Genomic DNA, 24444 nt, shown 5'->3' with positions numbered 1-24444 from the left:
TTTGCCTCGCCGCGCAGTGGAGATTTCCGGTCTATTATTAGTAAGTCAATGGCGGCATTAGACACTTCACCGAAAGCGAGGTCGAGAGAGACGCATGCACAAAACCATTTTGACGTTCTCTCTATAAGGTGACGTCAGCTCAAGGGACGCTACTCTTCCGCTAATCTCATTCCCTATAGAAAATATTTTTGTTCAAATATTATGATGTACATACAAAAGACATTAGAATGAGAAAATGTTGACTGCATCGTAACGAATGTGACGATTTTCCTATGGGTGGGGGTGGTAAGGAGAGGGTTAAACAAAGGCTATCGGTCTTGGAGCTTAGAGACAGGCAGATAATTTCATAGAGAAAGATAAGGTTTTGTAGTTTCAAGCCACGGCACTCGCCTTGCTTTGGACTGGCAGGACCGCGGTTCGGGCCCCGCTGCGAGCGTCGGAAAGTCGGCGGGTCCTTAAACTCTCTCCTTACCGATCATTTCCAGAATTTTCCCAAAAATGGCAGGCTTACCCAGTAGAAAAATTGATTTCTTTTTTTTAAACTCAAACAATCTCTCTACAAAACAGCTTTATGTTCCTATTAATTAAACAAAGATCATTGTGATTTACAAAATAAATCTGAATAAGAAAAAAAATGTATATATATATATATATATATATATATATATATATATATATATATGTAATAAATGTGACGATATTGCTATATCTAGGTGGGAAGGAGAGGGTTAGAAAAGGCTCTTCAAACACATTTTATTCCCGTGTCCATTGAAAAACGCTATTAGTGCGTTTATTGGGCGAGGGGGTGGGGGTATGGCTGAGTGGTTAATAATGCATTGCACTGTGATCCGGAGGGTCCCCGGTTCGAGCCCCGCTTCAGGCACTTTCAATTTTTTTTCCTTGGGCAAGATTATTAACCCCCAATTTGGTCACTTGGACAAGATGGGTGATTCCTGTTGACATCAGACATCTTGTTTGATGAATTGTCTATACGGAATGAGATTAGCGGAAGAGTAGCGTCCCTTGAACCGCGAGGACGAGAGACGCATGCGCACAACCAACATGACGTTCTCTCTCTAATAACTTTTCCCCGGTGACGTCACAGACTATGGGTGACGTCCAATCAAGGGATGCTACTCTTCCGCTAATCTCATTCTCTATATTCTTTCATAGAGTGCCAAGGCGACGATATCTAATAGTACTGTGGTAGAAGGGCGGAAATTCAATGGATATATTATGATGTTGTTCCGCAAAGCTGATGTGGAAAATATATACAACAGTTGTAAGACCAACAATGTTATATGGACTAGAGACAACAGCTACAACAAAGAAACAAGATAGTAGAAGAAGGGTATGGCTACACCTCCAAATTTATTTCGTCAACCCAGCTTCTTAAGTCTTCCTCCGCCCTAAGGCCGGTTTCGTAGCCACCTTCAAGTTTAGTGACTGGGCAGTGGAGGACGATTTGATCGCTGGTCTCTGGGGCTGCCTGGCAGGTATCACTGTTTACAAGTTTCCATCTACATATTTGATGCAGTTCTGCCATGTCCAGTTAAGAGGCGATTTGAGGAAGTCCAGTATTTCCTGGCGTTATTGAATTGATTGGATCATTAATGATGTTTTCTCCTCTTGGTGTTTCCCTCTTCCACATTTCTCTCCAGAGAGAGAAACAAGATAAAGAAGTTGAGGTGGCAGGAGGATGCCGATATGGTCACTTGGCTGGGGAAGAAAAGATAAAATGAGAAATGAACGAATTCGAAGGTTAACTGAAGTGAAGAAAGTATCAATAAAGATGAGAGAAAATAGATTGAAATGATTCGGACATGTAAAGAGACGAGAGAGGGAGTACGTGGAAAGGAAAATATTGGACTTACAATTAGCAGGAAAGAGGAAAAAGGAACGCCCTAAGACTAGACGGCTGGATAAGGTAAACGACGATATGGAAGAACTGGGCCTGGAGAAAGATGATGCTCTGAACCGAGATGTATGAAGATATGGCATTCATTATGACAACCCTGCAAAATGCGGGATAAGCTGAAAGACGAAGACAGGATGGTGTATAAATGCCCAGGTTTGTTTTGATAACATGAGTACGGTGGGAAAATTTGACTCGAGAGCCTTCGTGTTGTTATGTGGTTGCGGAATATCCACTAAACGTACGCACAGCTCTTTACAAGGGGTCCCTGAACAACAGCAACACTTAATATGTAGAACGAGACATGATGCCTATTAGGCGATATAACACTCGTTTTCGGACAGAGACAACGCTGTTAACGGTCAGGAACTCGTTTTACACATGAGTACGATGAGAAAATGTGATTAAAGAGCCTTTTCCAAGGACTCAACTATGCTCCGAGCGAGCGAGGCTCGAACCCATGACCTTCCAATCCTAAAGCAAGTGTCATACCACAAGACCATATACCTGCACAGGCTATTTTTGGGGCGGTGGGTATCAAATTATTGGGAACTCATTATAATTGTATTCTCTCCCTCCAGGTGCGAGGAAATTATTGTTATAGTTTTATGACATACAAGAGCCTCGACTTTGATCATGCGCAGAGGGATTGTCGCTCTCATAAAGGACGTCTGGTGACTGTCAATGATAAGTAAGTTATTGAGCATATTGTAACATTTATATAGGGCAATGTCTACTAAAAGTGTTCAAAGGAATCTATATTGATGAGTTAAATAAATAAATAGTAACAATAATAATAATAATAATAATAATAATAATAATAATAATATAATGAATAATAATAATAATAATAATAATAAATAATAATAATAATAATAATAATAATAATATAATGATAATGATAATATAAGATAATAATAATAATAAATAATAATAATAATAATAATAATAATAATAATAATATAATGATAATGATAATAATAATAATAATAATAATAATAATAATAACAATAATAATAATAATAATAATAATAATAATAATAATAATAATAATAATAATAATAATAATAATAATAATAATAATAATAATAATAATAATAATAATAATGATAATAAATAGAAAGGTTAAGTTCAATTCCAAAAAAAAAAAATATTGAAAATTATGCCCTCCGCGCCGAGGCATTCCATGAAGGAATATGAATACTCCATCACGTCTGGTGTCAACAGGAATCACCCAGGTTGTCCCAAGTGAGCAAGTTGGGTGTTTATAATCTTACCCAGGGGTAGTGCCTGAAGCAAAGCTTGAATCCTGGACTTTCCTGGTTACAATGCAATGCCTTAACCCCTCGGCCACTTCGCCCCCCCCCCCCCCCCCCCCCCCATTTTACTCACTCTCACTCACTCAATCTTCTCCGGGCCTGCTGGCATTTGGGGGGATACAAGGGATCTCCACCTGGTACTGTCAGCAGCTGTTCTTGAGGCCTTCTCGAGGGACAGACAGACAGACCTCTCTGTTTTAGGTCCCACGATACGTGCGGCTATGTGGTCTTGTGGTATGACACTCGCTTTCGGACCGGAAGGTCCTGGGTTCGAGCCTCGCTCGGTGCATAGTTGGGTCCTTGGAAAAAACTCTTTACTCACATTCTCTCACCGTACTCAGGTGTAACATGAGTACCTGGCCGTTAACAGCGCTGTCTGTGTCCGAAAAAAAATTTATTATCGCCTAACAGGCGCCATGTTAAATGTTGCTGTTGGTCAGGAACCCATTGTAAAGCGCTTTGAGCACTTTTAGTGGATATAGCGCTATATAAAAGCTCAAATTTACGTCTCCAAATCTCCTTGGGGCGGCCTCGCTTCATCTTTCTTTGGGGTGTCCATTGCAGAGCCTTTCTTATCAGTGTTTCATCAGGTCTGCGACAGACATGCCCCAAACATTGTCCCATTATAAGTTGTTTGTTTGTTTTTAAGGGTTGTACGGCGCTTGCAAGACATTTAGGTTATATCAGCGCCAGTAAAAAGCAAGAAAATGGGATAGTAAAAAGTTCTAGAATTACAATTAAAGCACCCAAGAAAAAGTCAGACATAGGGGAACAGGGAACAAATAGGGATCAGATGTAGATTCCAAGAGCACACTATCAAAGTACTTAGTTTGAGACCACCTATAAGTCTCACCCGGACACAAGCACAAAATCCAACAAAGAGGAATACACTCAAATGTTTACATTATACATCCAAAATAACAAATATAGAATAATACATAACAGAGAGATGATTTACAAGGAAAAAAAATATCATCTCCCAAAACAATAACTATGCATTTGACTGTTTCCCTCCCAGCTAGGATTCCGGCCAGGGCCAGGACAAACCAAGTAATCTCATTATAAGACAAAGACAGAAAGCATATTGAAAAACAGATATAAGGGGATAGAAGACACAGTATGTACCCCCCCCCCCCCCTCCCCTGCCCACTATGGGAGGTCAGGAACCCCACCCAGCCATTATAAGTTAAGCCTAAAATGCAACATCCACTAAGCGTGTTCAACACAATTTACAAAAGGTCACAACCCAATAGCAAAAACTACTAAACGTTTAGAACGAATCATGATGTAAGTACAAAAATGAAATGCTGTTACCGACCAGGTACTCATTTTACACCTGAGTGCGTTGAGAGAAAGTGAGTTAGCATCCTTTTCCAAGGATTCAAATTTGCACCGTCCAGTGTTAGTGCGAGACTCGAACCCGGGACCTGCCGGTCTGAAAATAGACACTAGACAACAAAGCTACACTTATTTTTTAAGTTAATGATGATGAATTTGAAGATGATGACGACGACGACGACGACGACGATGATGATGATGATGATGATGATGATGATGATGATGATGATGATGATGATGGTAGTAGTGGTGGTGGTTGTAGTGGTAGTGGTGGTGGTGACGACAATGATAATGATGATGATGGTTTCGTCAACTACAACTCTTCTATCCTCCACTCCCACCCACCTTCCACCCCCCCCCCCCACCCCATTTCCTCTTCTTCCTTCCCCGACCATCTTTTCCCTTGTCCCTATAGAGACACCCAGACCTATCTATACTCAATGCTAAGGAACACATATCACGTGTCTGAATCCGTCTGGATTGGCCTGTCTGACGATGATGATGAAGGAGTCTGGGAATGGACGGATGGTGAGTCCTGACCAATACTTGAGCTTTTATAGATAGAACTTCTTCTTCGTTCCTCTGATGGACATCTATGGCTGCAGTCCGATATCTGCTATGAAGTCTGTGGTCCGCTTTAGGTCCTCAGCCTCACCATAGAGCTTTGTGTTGAGTGTTGTAGGGGTGACCCAGTGGTTCGAACGTTGCACGTTGTATAATAGATAGAACGAATATGACGTCACTCAGGCCTTTGTTATTGTTTTTTGTTTGCCATCCGCGTTTATGAGTAGTTCTCACTAAACTGTATTAACAGACTATAAACGTTAAAGGTTACACGTAGTTTTGTGTGTTGGTCCGTTATACTTCCGGATAGCAATGTTATGAGCTTCTTAGCCTAGCGCATACTATCCATAGGGAATGAGATTAGCGGACGAATAGCGTCCCTTGATTGGACGTCACCGGTGGAGAAGTTATTTGTAAACAAACCAACTACAAGCCAAGCGCTCCAAATACAAAATTTATTATTCATATTTCTGTACAAAAATGCATAACGTTGATTATGATATGCATTTTTGTACAGAAATATGAATAATAAATGTTGTATTTGGAGCGCTTGGCTTGTAGTTGGTTTGTTACAAATAACTTCTCCGCCGATGACGTCCAATCAAGGGACGCTACTCTTCCGCTAATCTCATTCCCTATACAGCGCAATATCCGCTAAACAAGAAATGAAGCGAGTAGGAAAGTGCCAGAAGACAACAGAAAATAAAAACTTCGCGGCGGAGATGGGGTCTCGAACCCGCGACCTTACTAGTACAACAACTCCGCCTGGCCGGGCAGATTGTGACTCTACCGTATGAGCTATCCGCCCCCCCCCCCCCCCAAAAAAAAAAAAAACAAAACAAGTCGCTTCAAACCTTAGTCTAACGAGAGCCTTCTCTCCCCGGCTTATTAAGGTCACGGGTTCAACACACACACAAACTCTGCGAACTTAGTTGGCCAGCATTTAAGCTTAACAGCCAAAATTCTCAACACAAACATGTGAAACGATTGAGACATTGAGTATGCTCGGGTATTTGGGGTGAACTTTTAATTCAGAAAAGTGAATGGAGCTGGTACTTATGTTGATAATAACAAGAAATGAAGTGAGTAGGAAAATGCCAGAAGGCAACAGAGAATAAACATTTCGCGGCGGAGATGGGGGTTTGAACCCGCGACCTTACTGGTACGACAACTCCGCCTGGCCGGGTAGATTGTAACTCTGCCGTATGAGCTATCCATGATCCCCAAAAAGGTCGCTTCAAACCTTAGTCTAACTAGAGCCTTCTCTCCGCGACTTCTTGAGGTCACCGGTTCAACACACACAAACTCCGCGAAGTTAGTAAACGATTATAATAGTTTGCACAAACCGGAACTGGAGGCAGCAGAAATGTGGTTCCTGAGAAGGATGTTAAGAATCTCATGGACAGAGAAAAAAACTAATGAAGAAGTATTAGAGCAAGCTGAAACTAAAAGATTACTAATTCGTACAATAAGAAAGAGATAAATGCAATTTTTAGGGCACCTAAATCGACATAAATGTTTTGAACATCTTGCTCTCACAGGAAAGATAGAAGGTAAAAAGAGTAAAGGTAGACCAAGAGAAACATATTTGAATAGTTTGAACAGAAAGAGAAGAGTAATAATAGTTTTTTGATGTGATCTGATCAGAGAGATGAATGGCGTACCATGATCACTGATGTCTGGCACAGACTTGGTACTTGAAGAAGAAGTAGAACTTTAGTGAAAGCGAATCACACAAATGTCGGTTTAAAAATAAATAACAAAGAACCGAGAGGCGTGAGCTTCCTTCGTTTTATATATTATGTTACAGTTACAGTGAATGACAAAATCAGTCGGATGGTGAAAAGGTTTGAACTGAGATATTGCCAAGTTTAGTTAGAAACTCAATTTTTATCTAAAATGAGTTCTTGTCATAAATTATTCAATCAACCTCTTTTGTACATCTTCGGAAAATAGCAAAGCTTAATTTCACTTCTAAATATTTTTTACAGCTAGTCACTGGGTGGGGATCCTGACCTCCCATAGTGGGCAGGGAGGTACATACTGTGTCTTCTATCCCCTTATATCTGTTATCCAACATGCTTTCTGTCTTTGTCTCGGAATGAGATTACTTGGTTTTGTCCTGGCACTGGCCGGAATCCTGGCTGGGAGGGAAACAGTCAAATGCATAGTTATTGTTTTGGGAGATGATATTTTTTTCCTTGTAAATCATCTCTCTGTTATGTATTATTATTTTTATTTTGAATGTATAATGTAAGCATTTGAGTGTGTTCCTCTTTGTTGGATTTTGTTCTTGTGTCTGGATGAGACTTATAGGTGATTTCAAACTAAGTACATTGGTGGTATGCTCTTGGAATCTACATCTGATCCCTATTTGTTCCCATTTCCCCTTTGTCTTACTTTTTCTTGGGTGCTTTAATTGTAATTCTAGAATTTTTTACTATCCCATTTTCTTCCTTTTTACTGGCGCTGATATAACCTAAATGTGTTGCAAGCGCCGTAAAACCCTTAAAAACAAAAAAAAACAAACAGCTAGTCAAGTTGAAAAAGTATGAAATTTGAGAAAAGTTGCTGGATACCTTTCCCATACATCTGACCATAACTTCACGAAAAATCACCCGATTTACTTCAGATAAAGATTAAAATGCTCGGAGGAGCATATTCTTTCAAAAATGGAAAAAAAAATATGCAAATCCAAAATTTTTACATTGCGACTGATTATGTCATGGACTGACACAAAATAGCAAGAGCGGATAGACATCATCTTCTTTCATTTATTATATAATATTCAATTCATAACAGGTTCCAAACCAGCATACACCAACTGGGACAGCGGCCAGCCTGGAATCGGAGGCCTACTAGAGGATTGCGCTGCCATCAACATGGAACACAGTGGGAAATGGCATGACTACAAGTGAGTATGTATACACGATGTGCAGTGGCGTGGCGTGCTTACAGTATAAGGTGATGCCAGAATCAGAATAAAATGATATAAAACGACATGCTATATTTGTAAATACAAAAGAAAGGGGGAAAAAATTAAAGAAAAGACTTAATCAAATAAGTAAGAGGCGGTATTTACCATTTCTCAGTTTTATTTTTGTTAAAATGCTGTAATCGATTTTTATGGATACGGAGCCAGGCACCGAATCAACCAACATTATCACGCCCCTGAACGAGGAGGTAACGTGTAACTGTGGCTTGATAAAAAACGTTTTGAGTCAGGCAATTGACGTTTAGTGGTCATGTTGCCTGGGTCTTGCAGTTAATTTTTTTTTTCTCTCTGTTGTTGCTGGGCTGAGCTGGCTGTGATAGTTTTTGTTTGTTGTTGGAGGAAATAATGTTTTGTATGTTTGGCATGCAGGTGTATCCTATTTTAATGGCGTTTTTGTTCATGATTGGGCATAGGACGTGACCTGGAGGGAAGCATTTTGTAGTAGATTGAAGAATTTGTTACCGATAGAGGTTGTCACGTTCTTGCTGTAGGGTGGGTTGAACCATGTTATATTTCGTTTTCTTTGACGTTTTTTTTTTCGTTGGGGTGGTAATGGTCTCTTCTTCATAATATTTTTGTTTATAGTCATTGCCCCTATATCAGACTAAGAGTGGTTCAGGTCATATATCCGTTTTGTGTGTTGGTACAGTTCATCTGGAGAGCAGAACTGGTAAGTATTTTATCTAAACGTAGAGTGTCAATACCTTACTGGTGAACCATTATGTATCTCATTTCAGATGTAATGACGTCTTCATCGTCCACTTTGATCACCCCTACATCTGTGAATATGGTAAGTTGTATGCGTCACGGATGCCATCTTTATTACAGGTCGGTTAAGGGCCAACCCACACCTGAGACTGACTCCGACGACCCAGCACTGCCGACCTCTGCCGTCTTCCCGATAAAGACCTCGTGCATGGACACAATACTAAGACTAAAGAGAAGAGCCGCTAGACCTACCCAACGACCCATCCCATCACCCGACGTCCTCTGCAGTTTTTTTTTGTTTTTTTTAGATGCTTGATAAGGGTAGGCTCTTCTATCTATTCTTATCATTTTGTCCGTTCCCGACATCTTTATCTGGAAAACGGCAGAGGACGGCAGTGCCGGATCATCGGAGTCAGTCTCCGGTGTGGGTTAGTCCCAACAGTTGCAATGCATGACATACTCAGTCGGATGGTGAAAAGGTTTGATCTGAGATATTGCCAAGTTAAGTGAGAAGATCAATTTTTATCAAAAAATGAGTTATTGTCTAAAATGATTAAATCAACCCCATTTTTGTACATCTTTGGGAAATATCTAAGCTTAATTTTACTTGAATTTTTTTTTTTACAATTAGTCGGGTTGAAAAGGTATGAAATTTGAGAAAAGTTGCTGGATACCTTTCCCGTACATCTGACCAATAACTTCATGAAAAATCACCCGATGTACTTCAAATAAAGATGTTCTGGGGAGCATATTCTTTCAGAAAATGAAAAAAAATGCAAATCCAAAAGTTTCACCTTCCAACTGATTATGTCATGCACTGACACTGTAGGGTTATGAATTAATGGTTGGAGTGTTACTAGACATTATCCAATCAGAATATTTCCTGCCATTTCGCCCATTCCACCCCATTGACTATCTATTTCCGGTCAACGAAATATTCCTTACTTCCATATCGTGGCTCAGCAGTACGGTCTTTGCTTCGTACCTGAAAGGTATCGAGTTCGATCACCCGCCGCTGCGCTGTGTGGTCTTGAGCAAGTCACCTCACCCGAGCTCACTTTGCGGCGCTGCTCTGCGGCTGACGCCTGGGTTATTCCAGTCTTCCCTTGGAATAGACCCTAAAGACACATTTCTCCACGGGAATGAATAAAGGGAATTTTATTTTATTTTTTTATATTTAAGTTTATTACATGTCAAACAGACAAATAGATCTCTCCCACAATTAGTAAGTAGGTAACATTCTACTAGTCCGAGTAGTCCCAGTTCGAGAGTTTTTGTAAATTGAGGGTCATTTAAATCGACCGATATTTGAAGGACGAGTTTCTTGCCAAATTTTTAATCATGAGTTTTTCTAGAGTGCCTCAGTTAATTAACTGGTTAATTGTATGCAAAAGATTCAACCCTACATTAAACTGTTTAGAAACGTTTGGTAACATATCATCTATTTAATCTTGGAACCCCCCCCCCCCCCAAAAAAAAAAACCCAACCCCCCCCCCCCCCCCCCAAAAAAAAAACCCCAGGTCCTTTTGGAATTACAACAGGAACTCCAACTACTACAAGAGCCACAGCGACAACAACTCCTCCAGCAACAGATACAACAACAGCAACAACAACGCCAACGACTACATCTACAGGAACAAAGACGACTACTACCCCTATAACGACTGATAAAACGACGTCAACAGCTGCCGACACGGTTACCACTACTACAGCTACCACTACTACTACAGCTACTACCACACCCACTGATACCACTACTAGTACAATCCCCACAACCACCACAACAACACCTACGACGACGACAACGGCTACAACAACACCCACCACTACCACCACTACCACTACCACCCAGACCACCGATAGTACCACCACTACAGCGACCACCACCACTACCACTACACCCCCGACCACAACCACCACCACGACACCAAGCACGACCACACCTACTACTACAACAACACCGCCAACAAGTAAGCCTTGAATACACGAAATTAAAATAATAATAATAATAATAATAATAATAATAATAATAATAATAATAATAATAATAATAATAATAATAATAATAATAATAATAATAATAATAATAATAATAATAATAATAATAATAATAATAATAATAATAATAATAATAACAACAACAACAACAATAACAATAATAATAATAATAATAATAATAATAATAATAATAATAATAATAATAATAATAATAATAATAATAATAATAATAATAATGAGCAATATCCACTAAATATGCTCAAAGCGCTTTTCAAAGGGTCCCTGACCAACAGCAACACGTAACATGTTGAACAAGACATGACGCCTGTTAGGCGATTTTACAATTTTTCCCAAGGTCCTGGATTCGACCCTCGCTCGGCGCATAGTTAAGTCCTTGGAAAAGACTCTTCACTCACATCCCTCACTGTACTCAGGTGTAAAATGAGTACCTGGTAGTCAACAGCGTTGTCTCTGTCGGGGAAAAAAATTGTAATATCGCCTAACAGGCATTATGTCTCGATCTACGTGTTACGAGTTGCTGTTGGTCAGAGACCCTTTGTCAAGCACTTTGAGCACATTTAGTGGATATTGCGCTATCTATATTATATTATAAAAGCTCTATTTTTAAAAGTAAGAGTTTTTATCTTTATCTTATCTTTATTTTATATATTATTTTTCAGCTGTTACAACCGCCTGCCCACCTTTCGTTTGTCCCAACCTGTCATGTGGCCTAGATGGGTACAAACGTGGGCCTGATGGCTGTACCCTGTGTGAGTGTGACACCTAGACCATGGGACAACAACAATAGACAAATAAATACATGAATATTATATGAATTTGAAATAATATATGAATAAATGGAACGAATGAAGTTAGTTGGCGTCAACCGGCTCTTTGTTATCTTTGTTTTGTGTGTTTTGTTTTTAAGGGTTTTACGGCGCTTGCAACACATTAAGGTCATATCAGAATAACAATTAAAGCACCCAAGAAAAAGTTAAGACAAAGTGGAATTGGTTCAAATAGGAAACAGATGTAGATTCCAAGATCACACTATCAGTGTACTTAGTTTGAGATCACCTAAAAGTCTCATCCAGACACAAGCACAGGCCCCCACGAAGAGGAATACACTCAAATGGTGACAAATCATAAATAATATGTAAACAAAACAATACAGTGCATAACAGAGAGATGATTTACAAGACAAAAAATACCATCTCCCAAAACTCGTAACTATACATTTCACTGTTTCCCTCCCAGCGCCAGGACAAACCCAAGTAATCTCATTCCAAGACAAAGACAGAAAGCAGATAGACTATAGGGGATAGAAGACACAGTAAGTGTCTCCCTGCCCTCTATGGGAGGTCAGACACCCCATCCAGCGTACCAGGACAAAGATAAGTTATCCCATTCCAAGATAAAGACAGAAAGCAAGTTGGAAAACAGATAGACTAAAGGGGATAGAAGACACAGTAAGTGTCTCCCTGCCCTCTATGGGAGATCAGACACCCCATCCAGCGTACCAGGACAAAGATAAGTTATCCCATTCCAAGACAAAGACAGAAAGCAAGTTGGAAAACAGATAGACTATAGGGGATAGAAGACACAGTAAGTGTCTCCCTGCCCTCTATGGGAGGTCAGACACCCCATCCAGGCCAAAGCTAAGTTATCCCATTCCAAGACAAAGACAGAAAGCAAATCAGAAAACAAATAAAGTAGGGGGTTAGAAGTCACGACAAGTGACCTCCAGCTCACCAAGGGAGGTCAAAAGACCCCAGCCCAGAGGTTCTTAACAGCCGAAACCTGTATGGTGGAAGCGGTAAACAAAAATGAATATAACAGCTTTAAAATAAAAAAAAAACAAACATACTAAACACGGAACGTTTCGGGCTCAAAACCCTTCTTTAACCCTCTACTTACCACCTACAGCAAAATCGTCACATTTGTTACGACACAATATACGTTTTCTTATTCAGATTATTTTTTACATCACAATGATCTTTGTTTAATTAATAAGAATATAAAGTTGTTTTGTAGAGAAAATTGTTTGAGTTGTAAAAACCAATTTCTCTGTTGTGTAAGCCTTCCATTTTTTTGGGAAAATACCGAAAATGATCGGTAAGGAGAGAGTGAACAACAACAAAAAAAAAAAACATAAATAAAAACATAAATAAAACCAGATTGACATCATAGAAATATTCGGCGCATCATTTCTCTGCCGATATTTCTGTACTTATATTACATTGTTTATTTCAAATAAGGAATGCAGAAATGGAATGTAGTTACATTACAATGGCGTGGATTAAAGAACATCAGATAAAAGGCATCTTATTTTAAACATTTGAATTCATAGTATACTTATTTGTTTCATTTGTGTTTATGTTTGTCTCTCTGTCTACCCCTTTTCATGTCTCTCTCTTTCTCTCTCTCTCTCTCTCTCTCTCTCTCTCTCTCTCTCTCTCTCTCTCTCTCTCTCTCCCTCCCTCTCTCTCTCTCTCTCTCTCTCTCTCCCTCCCTCTCTCCATCTCTCTCTCCTCTATCTCTCTCTCTCTCTCTCTCTCTCTCTCTCTCTCTCTCTCTCCTCTTTCTCCTCTCTCTTTCTTCCTCACTCTCTCTCTCCCACTCATCTCTCTCCTTCTCTCTCTCTCCTCTCTCTCTCTCTCTCTCTCTCTCTCTCTCTCTCTCTCTCTCTCTCTCTCTCTCTTCCTATCTGTGTAGGCAGCATAGTAAAAAAGTGAACTTATAAATATACATATATTTCTTCATATAATTACGGTCATTTTTTAAAAAATTGGTTTTTATTAGTATATTGTGTCATCAAAATTCCAACATTGCAATATTATGTAAAATAAAAAATGGCTGTATAAAAACAGTTTAAAAGAATATTATAGAAAAAGTGCATGATATGGAATGTTGTTGTAATTGTTGCAAATGAAAAGCTGTTGAGATCATTTTGTTCAATGAAGAAAAGTACAACAGAAAGTCAAGCACAAATTCACTGATATGTAAAATATACATTAGCACGTATTCAAAATACATAAATAGTCAAGGGTTTTACGGCGCTTGCAGCACATTTAGGTCATTTCAGCGCCAGTAAAAATGAAGAAAATAGGATAGCCAAAAAAAAATATTACAGATTTACATTTGAAAGCAGACAAGAATAAGTAAGACAAAGGGGAATTGTGTCAAGTACAGGGAACAGGTGTAGATTCCAAGAGCACACTATCAGTGTACTTCGTCTGACCACCTGACAGCTAAGAATCCCAGGCAGGACCCAGGAAAAAAAATTTAAAAATCTGAGCAATGTGCGACTATGTGGTCTAGTGGTATGACACTCGCTTTCGGATCGGAAAGTCCTGGGTTCAAGCCTTGCTCAGATCACCGAAAAGTCTCATCCAGACACAAGACCTGGTCCCCACAAGAGGAGCACACTCAACTGTTTACAAATCATAATCCTACGTCATATCAAAAATAATACAGTGCATAACAGAGAGATGATATACAAGACAAAAAGTATCATCTCCCAAAACTCTATACATTTGACTGTTTTCCTCTCAGCCAGGGCATCTTGCCAGGGCCAGGACAAGACCAAGCAATCTCATTCCAAGACAAAAGCAGAAATCACCTTGGAAAACTGATATAGGGGGATAGAAGACACAGTATGTACCTCCCTGCCCACTATGGGAGGTCAGGAACCCCACCCAGGATATAGGGGGAGAGAAGACACAGTAAGTACCTCCCTGCCCACTATGGGAGGTCAGGAATCCCACCCAGATATAGGGGGATAGAAGACACAGTAAGTGCCACCCTGCTCACTATGGGAGGTCAGGAACCCCACCCAGATATAGGGGGATAGAAGACACAGTAAGTGCCACCCTGCCCACTATGGGAGGTCAGGAACCCCATCCAGACACAGTAAGTGACCTTCCTGCCCACAATGGGAGGTCAGGAACCCCACCCAGGGGAATGTTATTGTAAGGGTTGCATATGAAAAGCTGTTCAGATCATTTTGTTCAATGAAGAAACATACAACAGAATAGTCGTAAAGCAAAAATTCACTGATATGTAAAATATATAACTAGAAGTGCCTTCATGAGTCAATAAAATGGAGATAAAGATAAGGGGAGTAGGCTAATTGTGTCTACTTGATAAAGGCCAAGGGTCGAAACGTCGTTTGTTTTGGTTTTGTTCATTCATGATTCAGATTTACTCCCCTTATCTTTATCTCCATGTAAAATGTGACCCACCGTCTCTAAACGGTATTATGTCGGGATGACTCGGGTGCAAAAAAAAATTGAATTTATTGACAAAAACATGAAACTTGGGGTTTGTTTCGATTTGTTATGTTAGAGAATGAAGACAATTTCTCACAATGCAAAAGCTCAAAAATTGGTATTTACTATCCATTTAATTCTAAAGTCACTTTTCGGGGTCCAATTCATCCCAACATAATACAGTTTCGAGACGAAGGGTCACAAATATACATTAGCACGTATTCCATATAAATAGTCAAGGGTTTTACAGCGCTTGCAACACATAACATTATAACAGTATTTGAAATTCAATCAACAGTATTTGAACAAATTAATGTCTCTTTGGTTGTATTTGTTTAGCAATGACTTTCTAAACACAGCAAACCAGGATTATATATTTGTTTGTTTGTTAGCTTGTAGTTGTAGTGGGTTTTATGGCGCTTGCAACACTTTTAGGTCATTTGACAAGGCAAAAGTTGCAGATCTGAAGTTAAAAGCACCAATGAAAAAAAAAAAGCAAGACAAAGTTAACTTAAAAGCAGCAAACCCACGACCCAGTCTTTATCTACTGAATAAAGAGGACTGATTTGAAAAGGGAACAGAAGATTTTTTGTTTGTTTTTAAGGGTTTTCCGGCGCTTGCAACACATTAAGGTCATATCAGCGCCAGTAAAAAGGAAGAAAATGGGATAGTAAAAAGTTCTAGAATTACAATTAAAGCACCCAAGAGAAAGTAAGACAAAGGGGAACTGGGAACAAATAGGGATCAGATGTAGATTCCAAGAGCATACCACCAATGTACTTAGTTTGAGATCACCTATAAGTATAAGTCTCATCCGCACACAAGAACAAAATCCAACAAAGAGGAACACACTCAAATGCTTATATTATACATTCAAAATAACAAATATAATAATACATAACAGAGAGATGATTTACAAGGGAAAAATATCATCTCCCAAAACAATAATTATGCATTTGACTGCTTCCCTCCCAGCCAGGACTCCAGCCAGGGCCAGGATAAAACCAAGTAATCTCATTCCAAGACAAAGACAGAATGCAAGTTGGAAAACAGACATAGGGGGATACACAGTATCCACAGTAAGTATCAACTTGTATTCAGTAAGTACCTCGCTGCCCACTATGGGAGGTCAGGAACCCCACTCAGGAGGATTTTTTTAGCAATCCGTCAATGTGACTATTTTGACAATATGTGTCGGTGCATGACATAATCAGTCGGAAGGTGAAAATTTTGGATTTACACATTTTGCATTTTTCCCCAGAGCATTTTAATCTTTATTTGAAGTAAATCGGGTGATTTTTCATGAAGTTATGGTCATGTATAGGAAAGGTACCCAACAACTTTTCTCACATTTCATACCTTTTCAACTTGTCTTGATGTAAAAAATATTTAGAAGTGAAATTAAGCTTTGATATTTCCATAAGGTGTACAAAAAGGGTTGATTTAATCATTTATGACAAGAACTCATTTTTGATCAAAATTGACCCTCTAACTAAACTTGGCAATATCTCAGTTCAAATCTTTTCACCATCCAACTGATTATGTCATTCACTGTAACATTTTGACAATAATATAAAGTCCGATTCAGATACAAGCAAAATATCCCATTATGAAGGATACACTCAAATGCTTACAGAATAATGAAAATGTTTCTGCTTGAAGCTGGATTAAAAAAATAAAGATAAGTATTGAATTGTAAGCTTTAATTTTTTAGACGAAGACAGATATTGTGGACGTTTCAGGTTTTCCCTTTATCAACAAAACAGGATAAATGAAACACTACAGATGAGTGAGATAATGTTCGTTGTTAAGGTTATCAATGAAGGTTATCTCATTCACCTGTATCGTTTCACTCATCTTGTTTTGTTGATAAAGGGGAAACCAGAAACATCCACAGTATCTGTCTTCGTCTAATAAATTGAAACTTACAATTGAATACTTATCGTTATTTTTAAAAAAAAATACTTACAGAGTGAAATATACTCAAAACTAAAGACGATAATAGTAGATAACAGAGAGATGATTTACAAGGGGGAAAAAATCAGCCTACAAAAAAATGGACTAGACAAGTGACTACATTCCTGTCAGCTAAGAATCCCTGGCAGGACCCAGATAAAAATAAAATCTGAGCAATGTGCAACTATGTGGTCTAGTGTTATGACACTCGCTTTCAGATCGGAAGGTCCTGGGTTCGAGCCCAGCCATTCAAACATGAAGGATGGAATATGACGCCTGTTCGGCAATATTACATTTTTTTCCGGACAGAGACAACGCTGTTAACGGCCAGGTACTCATTTTACATCCTCAGTAAGGTGACAGAATATGAGTAAAGAGCCTTCTCCGAGGAGTCAACTATGCGCTGAGCGAGGCTCGAACCCAGGACCTTCCAATCTGAAAGTGAGTGTCATACCACTAGACCACATAGCCGTACAGAGATATGCCCTCTATAGATACCTATACTTGTTCTGATTTAAATCGATGTGAAAACAAATCGTGCTTTCATTGAGAAAATAAATGAGATTTGTTCACTGCTAATAAAACTAAATTCTAATCTTCATCTTAAGATTCACTCCTTGTGATCTCTTTCAAATAAGCTTCAACAGACGTGACGTCACTTCCCTCGTAATGACACATAGTAACTTAGTAACTGGTTCTAAATTATCGGAACAATGGTGGACGCCTTCATGAAATACTTCTCCGACGAGCATGAAAATGTATTCAGAGGAGAAAAACATTATAAATCTGTTAAAGTTTTGACTTTTATACATTCTGATCAGATGACAAGAGAAAAAATGCTAACCAGCATGAAGAATAAAAAGTACCCATTTTCTTTGTTTAGAACCAAGCTGCTCATTGCTGGGCAGACGTGACAGCAGACTATTGAATCCTCTTTAGGCAGTGGGTTATATCTGATATGCGTATTTTCAATGCATAGCTGCCAACTTTTAAAAAAGCTAACACGTGATACCCTAATGTCATCATGACCAAAAACAGCAGTAAGTTTGGATGATAATAATATAGTATAGTCTAGATTCAGAGCTTTTTCTGTTCCATGTTTTAATCTGCTAATTACCCAGCTGGGTCTGTTAGATCTGGCAGAAAGTACATTGTAATAGACAAGCGACCTATCCAATATGTAACAGGCAATTTCAAGCTATTTTGTCAAACCGGACAAACTCCAGCTCCATAGTGGCACAGATGGACCAAGAGAAATGAAAAAGTATAGATAGTATGCAGATGACGTCACTCAGGCCTTTGTTATTGTTTTTGCCATCCGCGTTTGTGAGTTGTTCTCACTAAACTGTATTAACCTGACTATAAAAGTTCATGGTTACACAGAGTTTGTGTGTTGGTCCGTTATACTTCCGGATGGCAATGTTGTGAACTCCTTGGCCAAGCGCATTCTATCTATAACATTTTGTATCATTCTTTAAATTATTTAAAATTGATGTTTTTATACGTCAAAATATTACAAAAATGATATTTTCTAACATCTCACATATATATATATATATATATATATATATATATATATATATATATATATAAATCTTTCTTATTTTATCACCTCTATTTCAATCAATGGAACAGTTTTGAATCTTTCTCGTGTACTATTGTCTGATTTTCATTGATAAAATCTGTATTTATATAGTGCAACTCATAACAACATGACCGCTCCTTCTTCGTAAAATTCGATTTATAATTACCGAAGGGGTTCTTACGATAATTAAATTTGCGAAAATTAAAAATCTCAACCTGCTTGATTGTTTCGTACATGTGAACAAAATCCAACTTTTCTATCAGCTCTCTGGATTTCTTGGATTCCTTCCTCAATAATTCTTTCTCCTCGTCCAACACTTTTTTGTTGTTAGCAATTAAAAAATGCCTTGAGTGTATTTCAAACCCGAGCTGTTTAACAAATTTCAGAGATCCCTCAGCTAGTGCAGTCTTCAAAACATCCCATTCATCGTATTCAATGTCAATTTTGACATAGTCAACTGGGACCTGGGGAGAGAAAAAAAAATTAATTAAAAACATGTTTGTTTTTGTTTGTTTTTGTTTGTTTTTTTAAGGGTTTTATGGGTGCTTGCGACACATTCAGGTCACATCAGCACCAAGAAAAATGAAGAAAATGGGATTGTCAACAAAATTCTAGAAATCCAATTAAAGTACCAAAGAAAAAGAAGGAATAGGGGGAAATGGTACAAATAGGGAACAGATGTAGATTCCAAGAGCTATGTGGTCTAGTGGTATGAAACTCACTTTCAGATCAGAAGGTCCTGGGTTCGAGCCTCGCTCGGCGCACAGTTGAGTCCTTGGAGAATGCTCTTTACGCAGTCTCTCACCGTATTCAGATGTATATGAGTACCTGGCCGTTAACAGCGTTGTCTCTGTCCAAAAAAAATTTTAATATTGCCTAACAGGCGTCATGTCCCATCCTAAATGTTAAATGTTGCTGTTGACCAGGGACCCCTTGTAAAGCACTTTGAGCAAGTTAAGTGGATATCGTGCTATATAAAAGCTCAATTTTAAAAAAATTTTTATATCAATGAGGCTTAGCTTGAGATAACCTAGAAGTCTCATCCAGACACCTGCACAAGATCCCATATTTAAACGCTTACATTATACATTCAAAACAACACACAAATTTAACAGTACATAACAGAGCGGTACGGTCTTTGCTTCGTACCCAAAATGTACTGAGTTCGCCTACCTGCCTCAGTGTTGTTGTTGGCTGTGGAAGGGCTTTGAGCCTGAAACATTCCGTGTTTGGTATTTTGTCATTTTTTAATTCATTATCTTTCTGTCTTTTTTTATCGTTATTACTTTTTATCATCTATGACATTAACTCACTCAACCCTAACACCGACTATATCCGTAGTTTACCCGGTTTAGTTTTACCCCATGGCTATTTATTACATTTTTCTGAGACAAATTATAGACGTAGTATCAAAGCTCATGTTGTTAGTTTTTGCATGTTAATGGTAGTTGAATATAACTATCTATGTACATGGTCATTTTAAATACATTTTTTCTAATTTGAAAAGTAGCGAAAATCTCTAGGATTGAGTGAGTTAACATTGTGAAACTCACCCCCCAATATCCTTCATCTTTGAGATGAGTTCCTAGTGTCTTCATGTGCCAACCATTCTTGCTGATTTCATTACGAGGTCCGATACCCAATTTCCTGAATTCGATCAAGGGACTTCTTCGACTGTCGGGTTCTTGCATGCTGGGAAAATTGATGAAAACATCAAATGTTAAGGTTTTGTTGTTTTTTTTTTATTTTACTTCTTTTCCTCACTTTCCTTTTTTTAATTCTTTATGAGGTCAACATGGCTGCTATAGTCTGTTTCACAAGTCACATTCAAGCTTAGCACTGCATGGAATCATTTAATTTTTGGGAAATCATTGCCATATATATCGGGGCGCTTCAGTCCATAAAAAGTTAACACATTCACTTGTGCACGAAAGGAGAACTTGAACTTACATTATATTACTTATTCAACATGCAAATATACCAGTAATTGAGATGGATTTCAATGACCCTAAACATTGACACCTATATGACAATATAAAGACGGCAATTTCCTGAGACAACCACACAAAAGCAGCATATACATCTTCAAACAATAATGCCTCACATTCACAAAAAAATCAAATTTCGACTTGATTCCTAAGGGATTAAAGTATAGAAAAAAGTCATCAAGCCATTGAAAAGTTGGATTTCAAATGTGCTCAAAACTACATAATATTTAAATCAGTTAAACGTTTTTTAAAAAATAAGATTAATAATATGTTCGTCTAATGGTTTTTTATTTTATTCCTATGATATTTGGACATAATTCATGGCATGGAATACTATGGGAGAGAAAATGAGGATCTCACCAAGGCATGCCAAATAAGAATTTTACAATTAAAAAACCATATCTTTTAAGATTTTACTGCCCGGACAACAAAATTTGGCATGTGTCAAGATCATCATTTTTACTTTATAATGATGCTTGTTTCAATCATTTTCTGCTGCTGAGAATTAAATTATCAATATGCAAATTACAACAAACGAATTTCATTGATAGTCCAAAGACCTTTAAATTGACACCTCTCTTATGAGCAGCCTTAAGAGGATACATTATTATCAACCATGGCATATGATGAAAGAAACCCTTGCTTTGCTTGTAGTACGGGAACAATTTGCATGTTCATGTTAGCAACTGAGCAATACCATGAACTGTTGCAGCAATTAATTACCATCAGCGGCATCACAGATTTCCCCTGACCGCTACCTGTTCCACCCATGGACTGACCTCACTAATGGGGTCAAGGAAGGCCTTGGGTCAAGTTGACCTAGCTCAGAGGGTAAAATGAAAACTAGAGGTGTCTAAATGAGCCAACAAAATTGGAGAGAAAGATAAAGTGAGTAAATGTGACTCATATATAAGGGAACAGCACAAAACAAATAACGTTTCAGCCCTTGGCCTTCGTCAGGAGACAAAAAGCACAAACACTTATATGTAAAGTTACAAAATATTACATTTCGTCAAATGTGGTAACAATGTAATTGTATGGAGAGGGCGTTGGGTGTGGATGCAAGAAGAGATGCAAGAGAAGGAAGGCGGGCAAAATACCACGCAGTGTTAGAGGGCTATCTCTCTAAAACTGTCTGTTATTTAGCCCTGCTGTCTTGTAAGCTTATTCCATATATCTTATCTTATCTTATTAAAGGCTTAATAGGAATTATCCTTTAAATGCCTTATACAATAATTTGTAATTACAGAATCTCATATAGCTTGTATTGTATCATTTACAGACAGTTTTACACAACTTTGAATGTCAGGGAAAATGTATCAATCGAAAAATACAATCATAGAATACTGGTAATTGAAAACTGGTCAAGATCGAATGAATCATAAAATGTACAAAGTTCATCATAGTACAATGAAATATTAATGACAAAAATCAAGATAATAAAACATACATTAGTCTCTGATAAATTATGATTTTACAACCACGATTAAACAAGAATAATCTTTACCATTTGAAATCAACACAGACTGAGGAGTTTGCTTATTTAAATTTGCGCTATATTTAAAACTTTAGCAGTTATCAATTTCAACTTTAAGATACTTTACAGTAAAATGCTGTCATCTGCATTTTTTGCGGCCGCAAATATCAGGGCGATCCGCAAATTTTGGCAAATTTCCCAAAATTGGCAAATCGTGGCAAATTTTGGGAAAATTGGCAAATCGCGTGGAAAATTTTGGGAAAAAAAAAAAGAAGCGAAAACAAAATAACGAGAAAAAAAAGTGCGAAACTTGAGAAATGTTGCAACTTTGACTGGGCCCAAACCAAGGGAAGCTACTCTCTACGGATAATGATCCTTTAAAATCTTTGTAACAACGCTATTCACAGTCATAATAAATGTAGCCTCCTTAAATGTAATAAATTGTCTTTTATATATATTTTTTTCTGTCTGCGTGTTAATTTTTACTGAAACGCTTAGTTCTCCTCGGCAAATTTTGGTCTTTTTGGCAAATTTCTGGGCAAATTTTGGGGGGGGGTTTTTTGGCAAATTTTAGGTCCCAATTTGGCAAAAAATGCAGATGACCGGTAAAATGCCCTGACCTAAGACGGTCATCATCTCAAAATCAAAGGCGTCGAGTAGCATAATTTTCAATGTGTACATGGGTGCACTAAAGCCTTTTTTTTTTAAAAATTGAGCTTTTATATAGCACAATATCCACTAAATGTGCTCAAAGTGCTTTACAAGGGATCCCTGACCAACAGCAACATTTAACATTTTTAGGACGGGACGTGATCCTTGTTCTACAAGTTATGTGTTGTTGTTGGTCAGGGACCCCTTGTCAAGCGCTTTGAGCATGTTTAGTGGATATTGCGCTAATATAAAAGTTCGCCTTTAAAAATGCATACAAGAAAAAGTAATATGAAGATGGTTCAAATGGGGAACAGAGTTAGATTCCTAGAGGACATTATCAGTGTTAGTTCTTAGTTTGAGATCACCTAAAAAAAAAATTGAGCATTTATATAGCGCAATATCCACTTAACGTGCTCAATGCGCTTTACAAGGGGTCCCTGGTCAACAGCAACATTTAACATGTAGGACGAGACATGACGCCTGATAGGCGATATTACAATTTTTCGGACAAAGACAACGCTGTTAACGGCCAGGTACTCATTTTACACCTGAGTACGGTGAGAGAATGTGAGTAAAGAGTCTTTTCCAAGGACTCAACTATGCGCCAAGCGAGGCTCGAACCCAGGACCTTCCGATCCGAAAGCGAGTGTCATACCACAAGAACACATAGCCTAAGAGTCTGATTACCCAGACACAAGTACAGGATCGTACAAAGAGGAATACACTCAACTGTTTACAAATCAGGATGTTCAGATCAACAAAAAATATAGCAGTACATAAAAGAGAGATGCTTTACAAGGTGAAAAAAAAACACACCACCTCCAAAAACGATAAGTCAAAGCCAAGGACCCCGGCCAGCCAGGGCCAGGACAAAATTAAGTACACTCTAGCAATGCTTCCCCGATTTCCGCAGGACATGAAACTGACCCCGCGGTTTTTTGCAAAAATTATTTCAAAATTTTGCAAAGAAAATAAGTAAATTTTGCAAAAAAAAATCCCCGTAGATTTACGCAATTTCAAACTCAAAATTATGGGACAAAAATAATGGCAAATTTTGCCAGAAATGATGCTGATTTGGAAATAGGCACAACGTACAAAGTTGGGAAACAAAATTACAATAAAAATCTTCATCACCACGGGGAACGCCAATCTTGCAAAAAAAATAATAAAATCATAGAATTTGTCCAAAATTTGCAAAACGTGCGGTTACAATACCAATCAGAAAAATTTCCCTTTCAAGCTGTGCAAATAACGTCAGATGAAAAAACGACTTAATGGGGAGGGTGGGGGAAAAGGGGGGGGGGGGGGGGGGGGCAGTGTGGCACAGCAGTATGGTCTTTGCTTCATACTCCAAAAAATAAATAGTTTGAATATTGCCGCGTTATGTGGCCTTCAGCCTCAGCTAGCCAACTCTCACTGAACTTTATTATTTATCAACTTTGTTGATATGTTGAGGAAGATAACTTTATACAATACATGACAATGACATCCTACAATCGGATGATGTTTGTGGGAGGGTAGGGTGAAGGGGGGGGGGGTGGGGGGGTGTGGGGGGGGGGGTGGTCTGTATCACAACATTCATTTACCGTTGTAGTCAATAACAATAAAACCATGGCGCATGAGAGGGATCAGTTATGTTATGTTATGCAAAACGGCGATGAAGTGTGTAAGCGTGTGG

The 24444-nt window shown here is 38.3% G+C and overlaps 2 protein-coding genes and 1 long non-coding RNA gene across 6 annotated transcripts in view; 1 reads left to right on the top strand and 2 right to left on the bottom strand.

Moving 5' to 3' along the window:
- The first annotated feature begins 1939 nt into the window (after positions 1-1939).
- Positions 1940-10065, top strand: LOC144960767 (collectin-12-like). The gene is made up of 6 exons (XM_078894062.1): positions 1940-1984; positions 2497-2606; positions 4988-5100; positions 7939-8050; positions 8869-8921; positions 10022-10065. Exons 1-6 carry the CDS (start codon positions 1940-1942, stop codon positions 10063-10065), a joined length of 477 nt encoding a protein of 158 aa, XP_078750188.1.
- A 1428-nt stretch (positions 10066-11493) lies between these two features.
- Positions 11494-24444, bottom strand: part of LOC144960299 (uncharacterized) — a 29797-nt gene continuing 16846 nt past the window's right edge. For 2 of the 4 annotated variants that reach the window (XM_078893342.1, XM_078893343.1), the window contains 2 exons: positions 20204-20342; positions 18667-19114 (listed from right to left, as the gene is read on the bottom strand). In XM_078893342.1, coding sequence (XP_078749468.1) covers positions 18689-19114; positions 20204-20342 — 565 coding nt within the window. In that variant the 3' untranslated portion in view covers positions 18667-18688. Of the gene's footprint in view, positions 11622-18666; positions 19115-20203; positions 20343-24444 lie in introns of those variants that run through there. The other 2 variants (XM_078893344.1, XM_078893345.1) reach the window with 2 other exon arrangements.
- Positions 13017-16988, bottom strand: LOC144960477 (uncharacterized). Its single transcript, XR_013642858.1, has 2 exons — positions 16218-16988; positions 13017-14502 (listed from the first exon to the last, which is right to left on the bottom strand). It is a non-coding gene; the product is annotated as an uncharacterized LOC144960477 (long non-coding RNA).

Source organism: Berghia stephanieae, chromosome 15 (assembly GCF_034508935.2).
Source record: "Berghia stephanieae isolate SIO BIC M18660-M18661 chromosome 15, UCSD_Bste_1.3, whole genome shotgun sequence".
NCBI lineage: Eukaryota > Metazoa > Mollusca > Gastropoda > Nudibranchia > Aeolidiidae > Berghia > Berghia stephanieae.
This window is presented reverse-complemented; position numbering and strand designations above follow the sequence as displayed.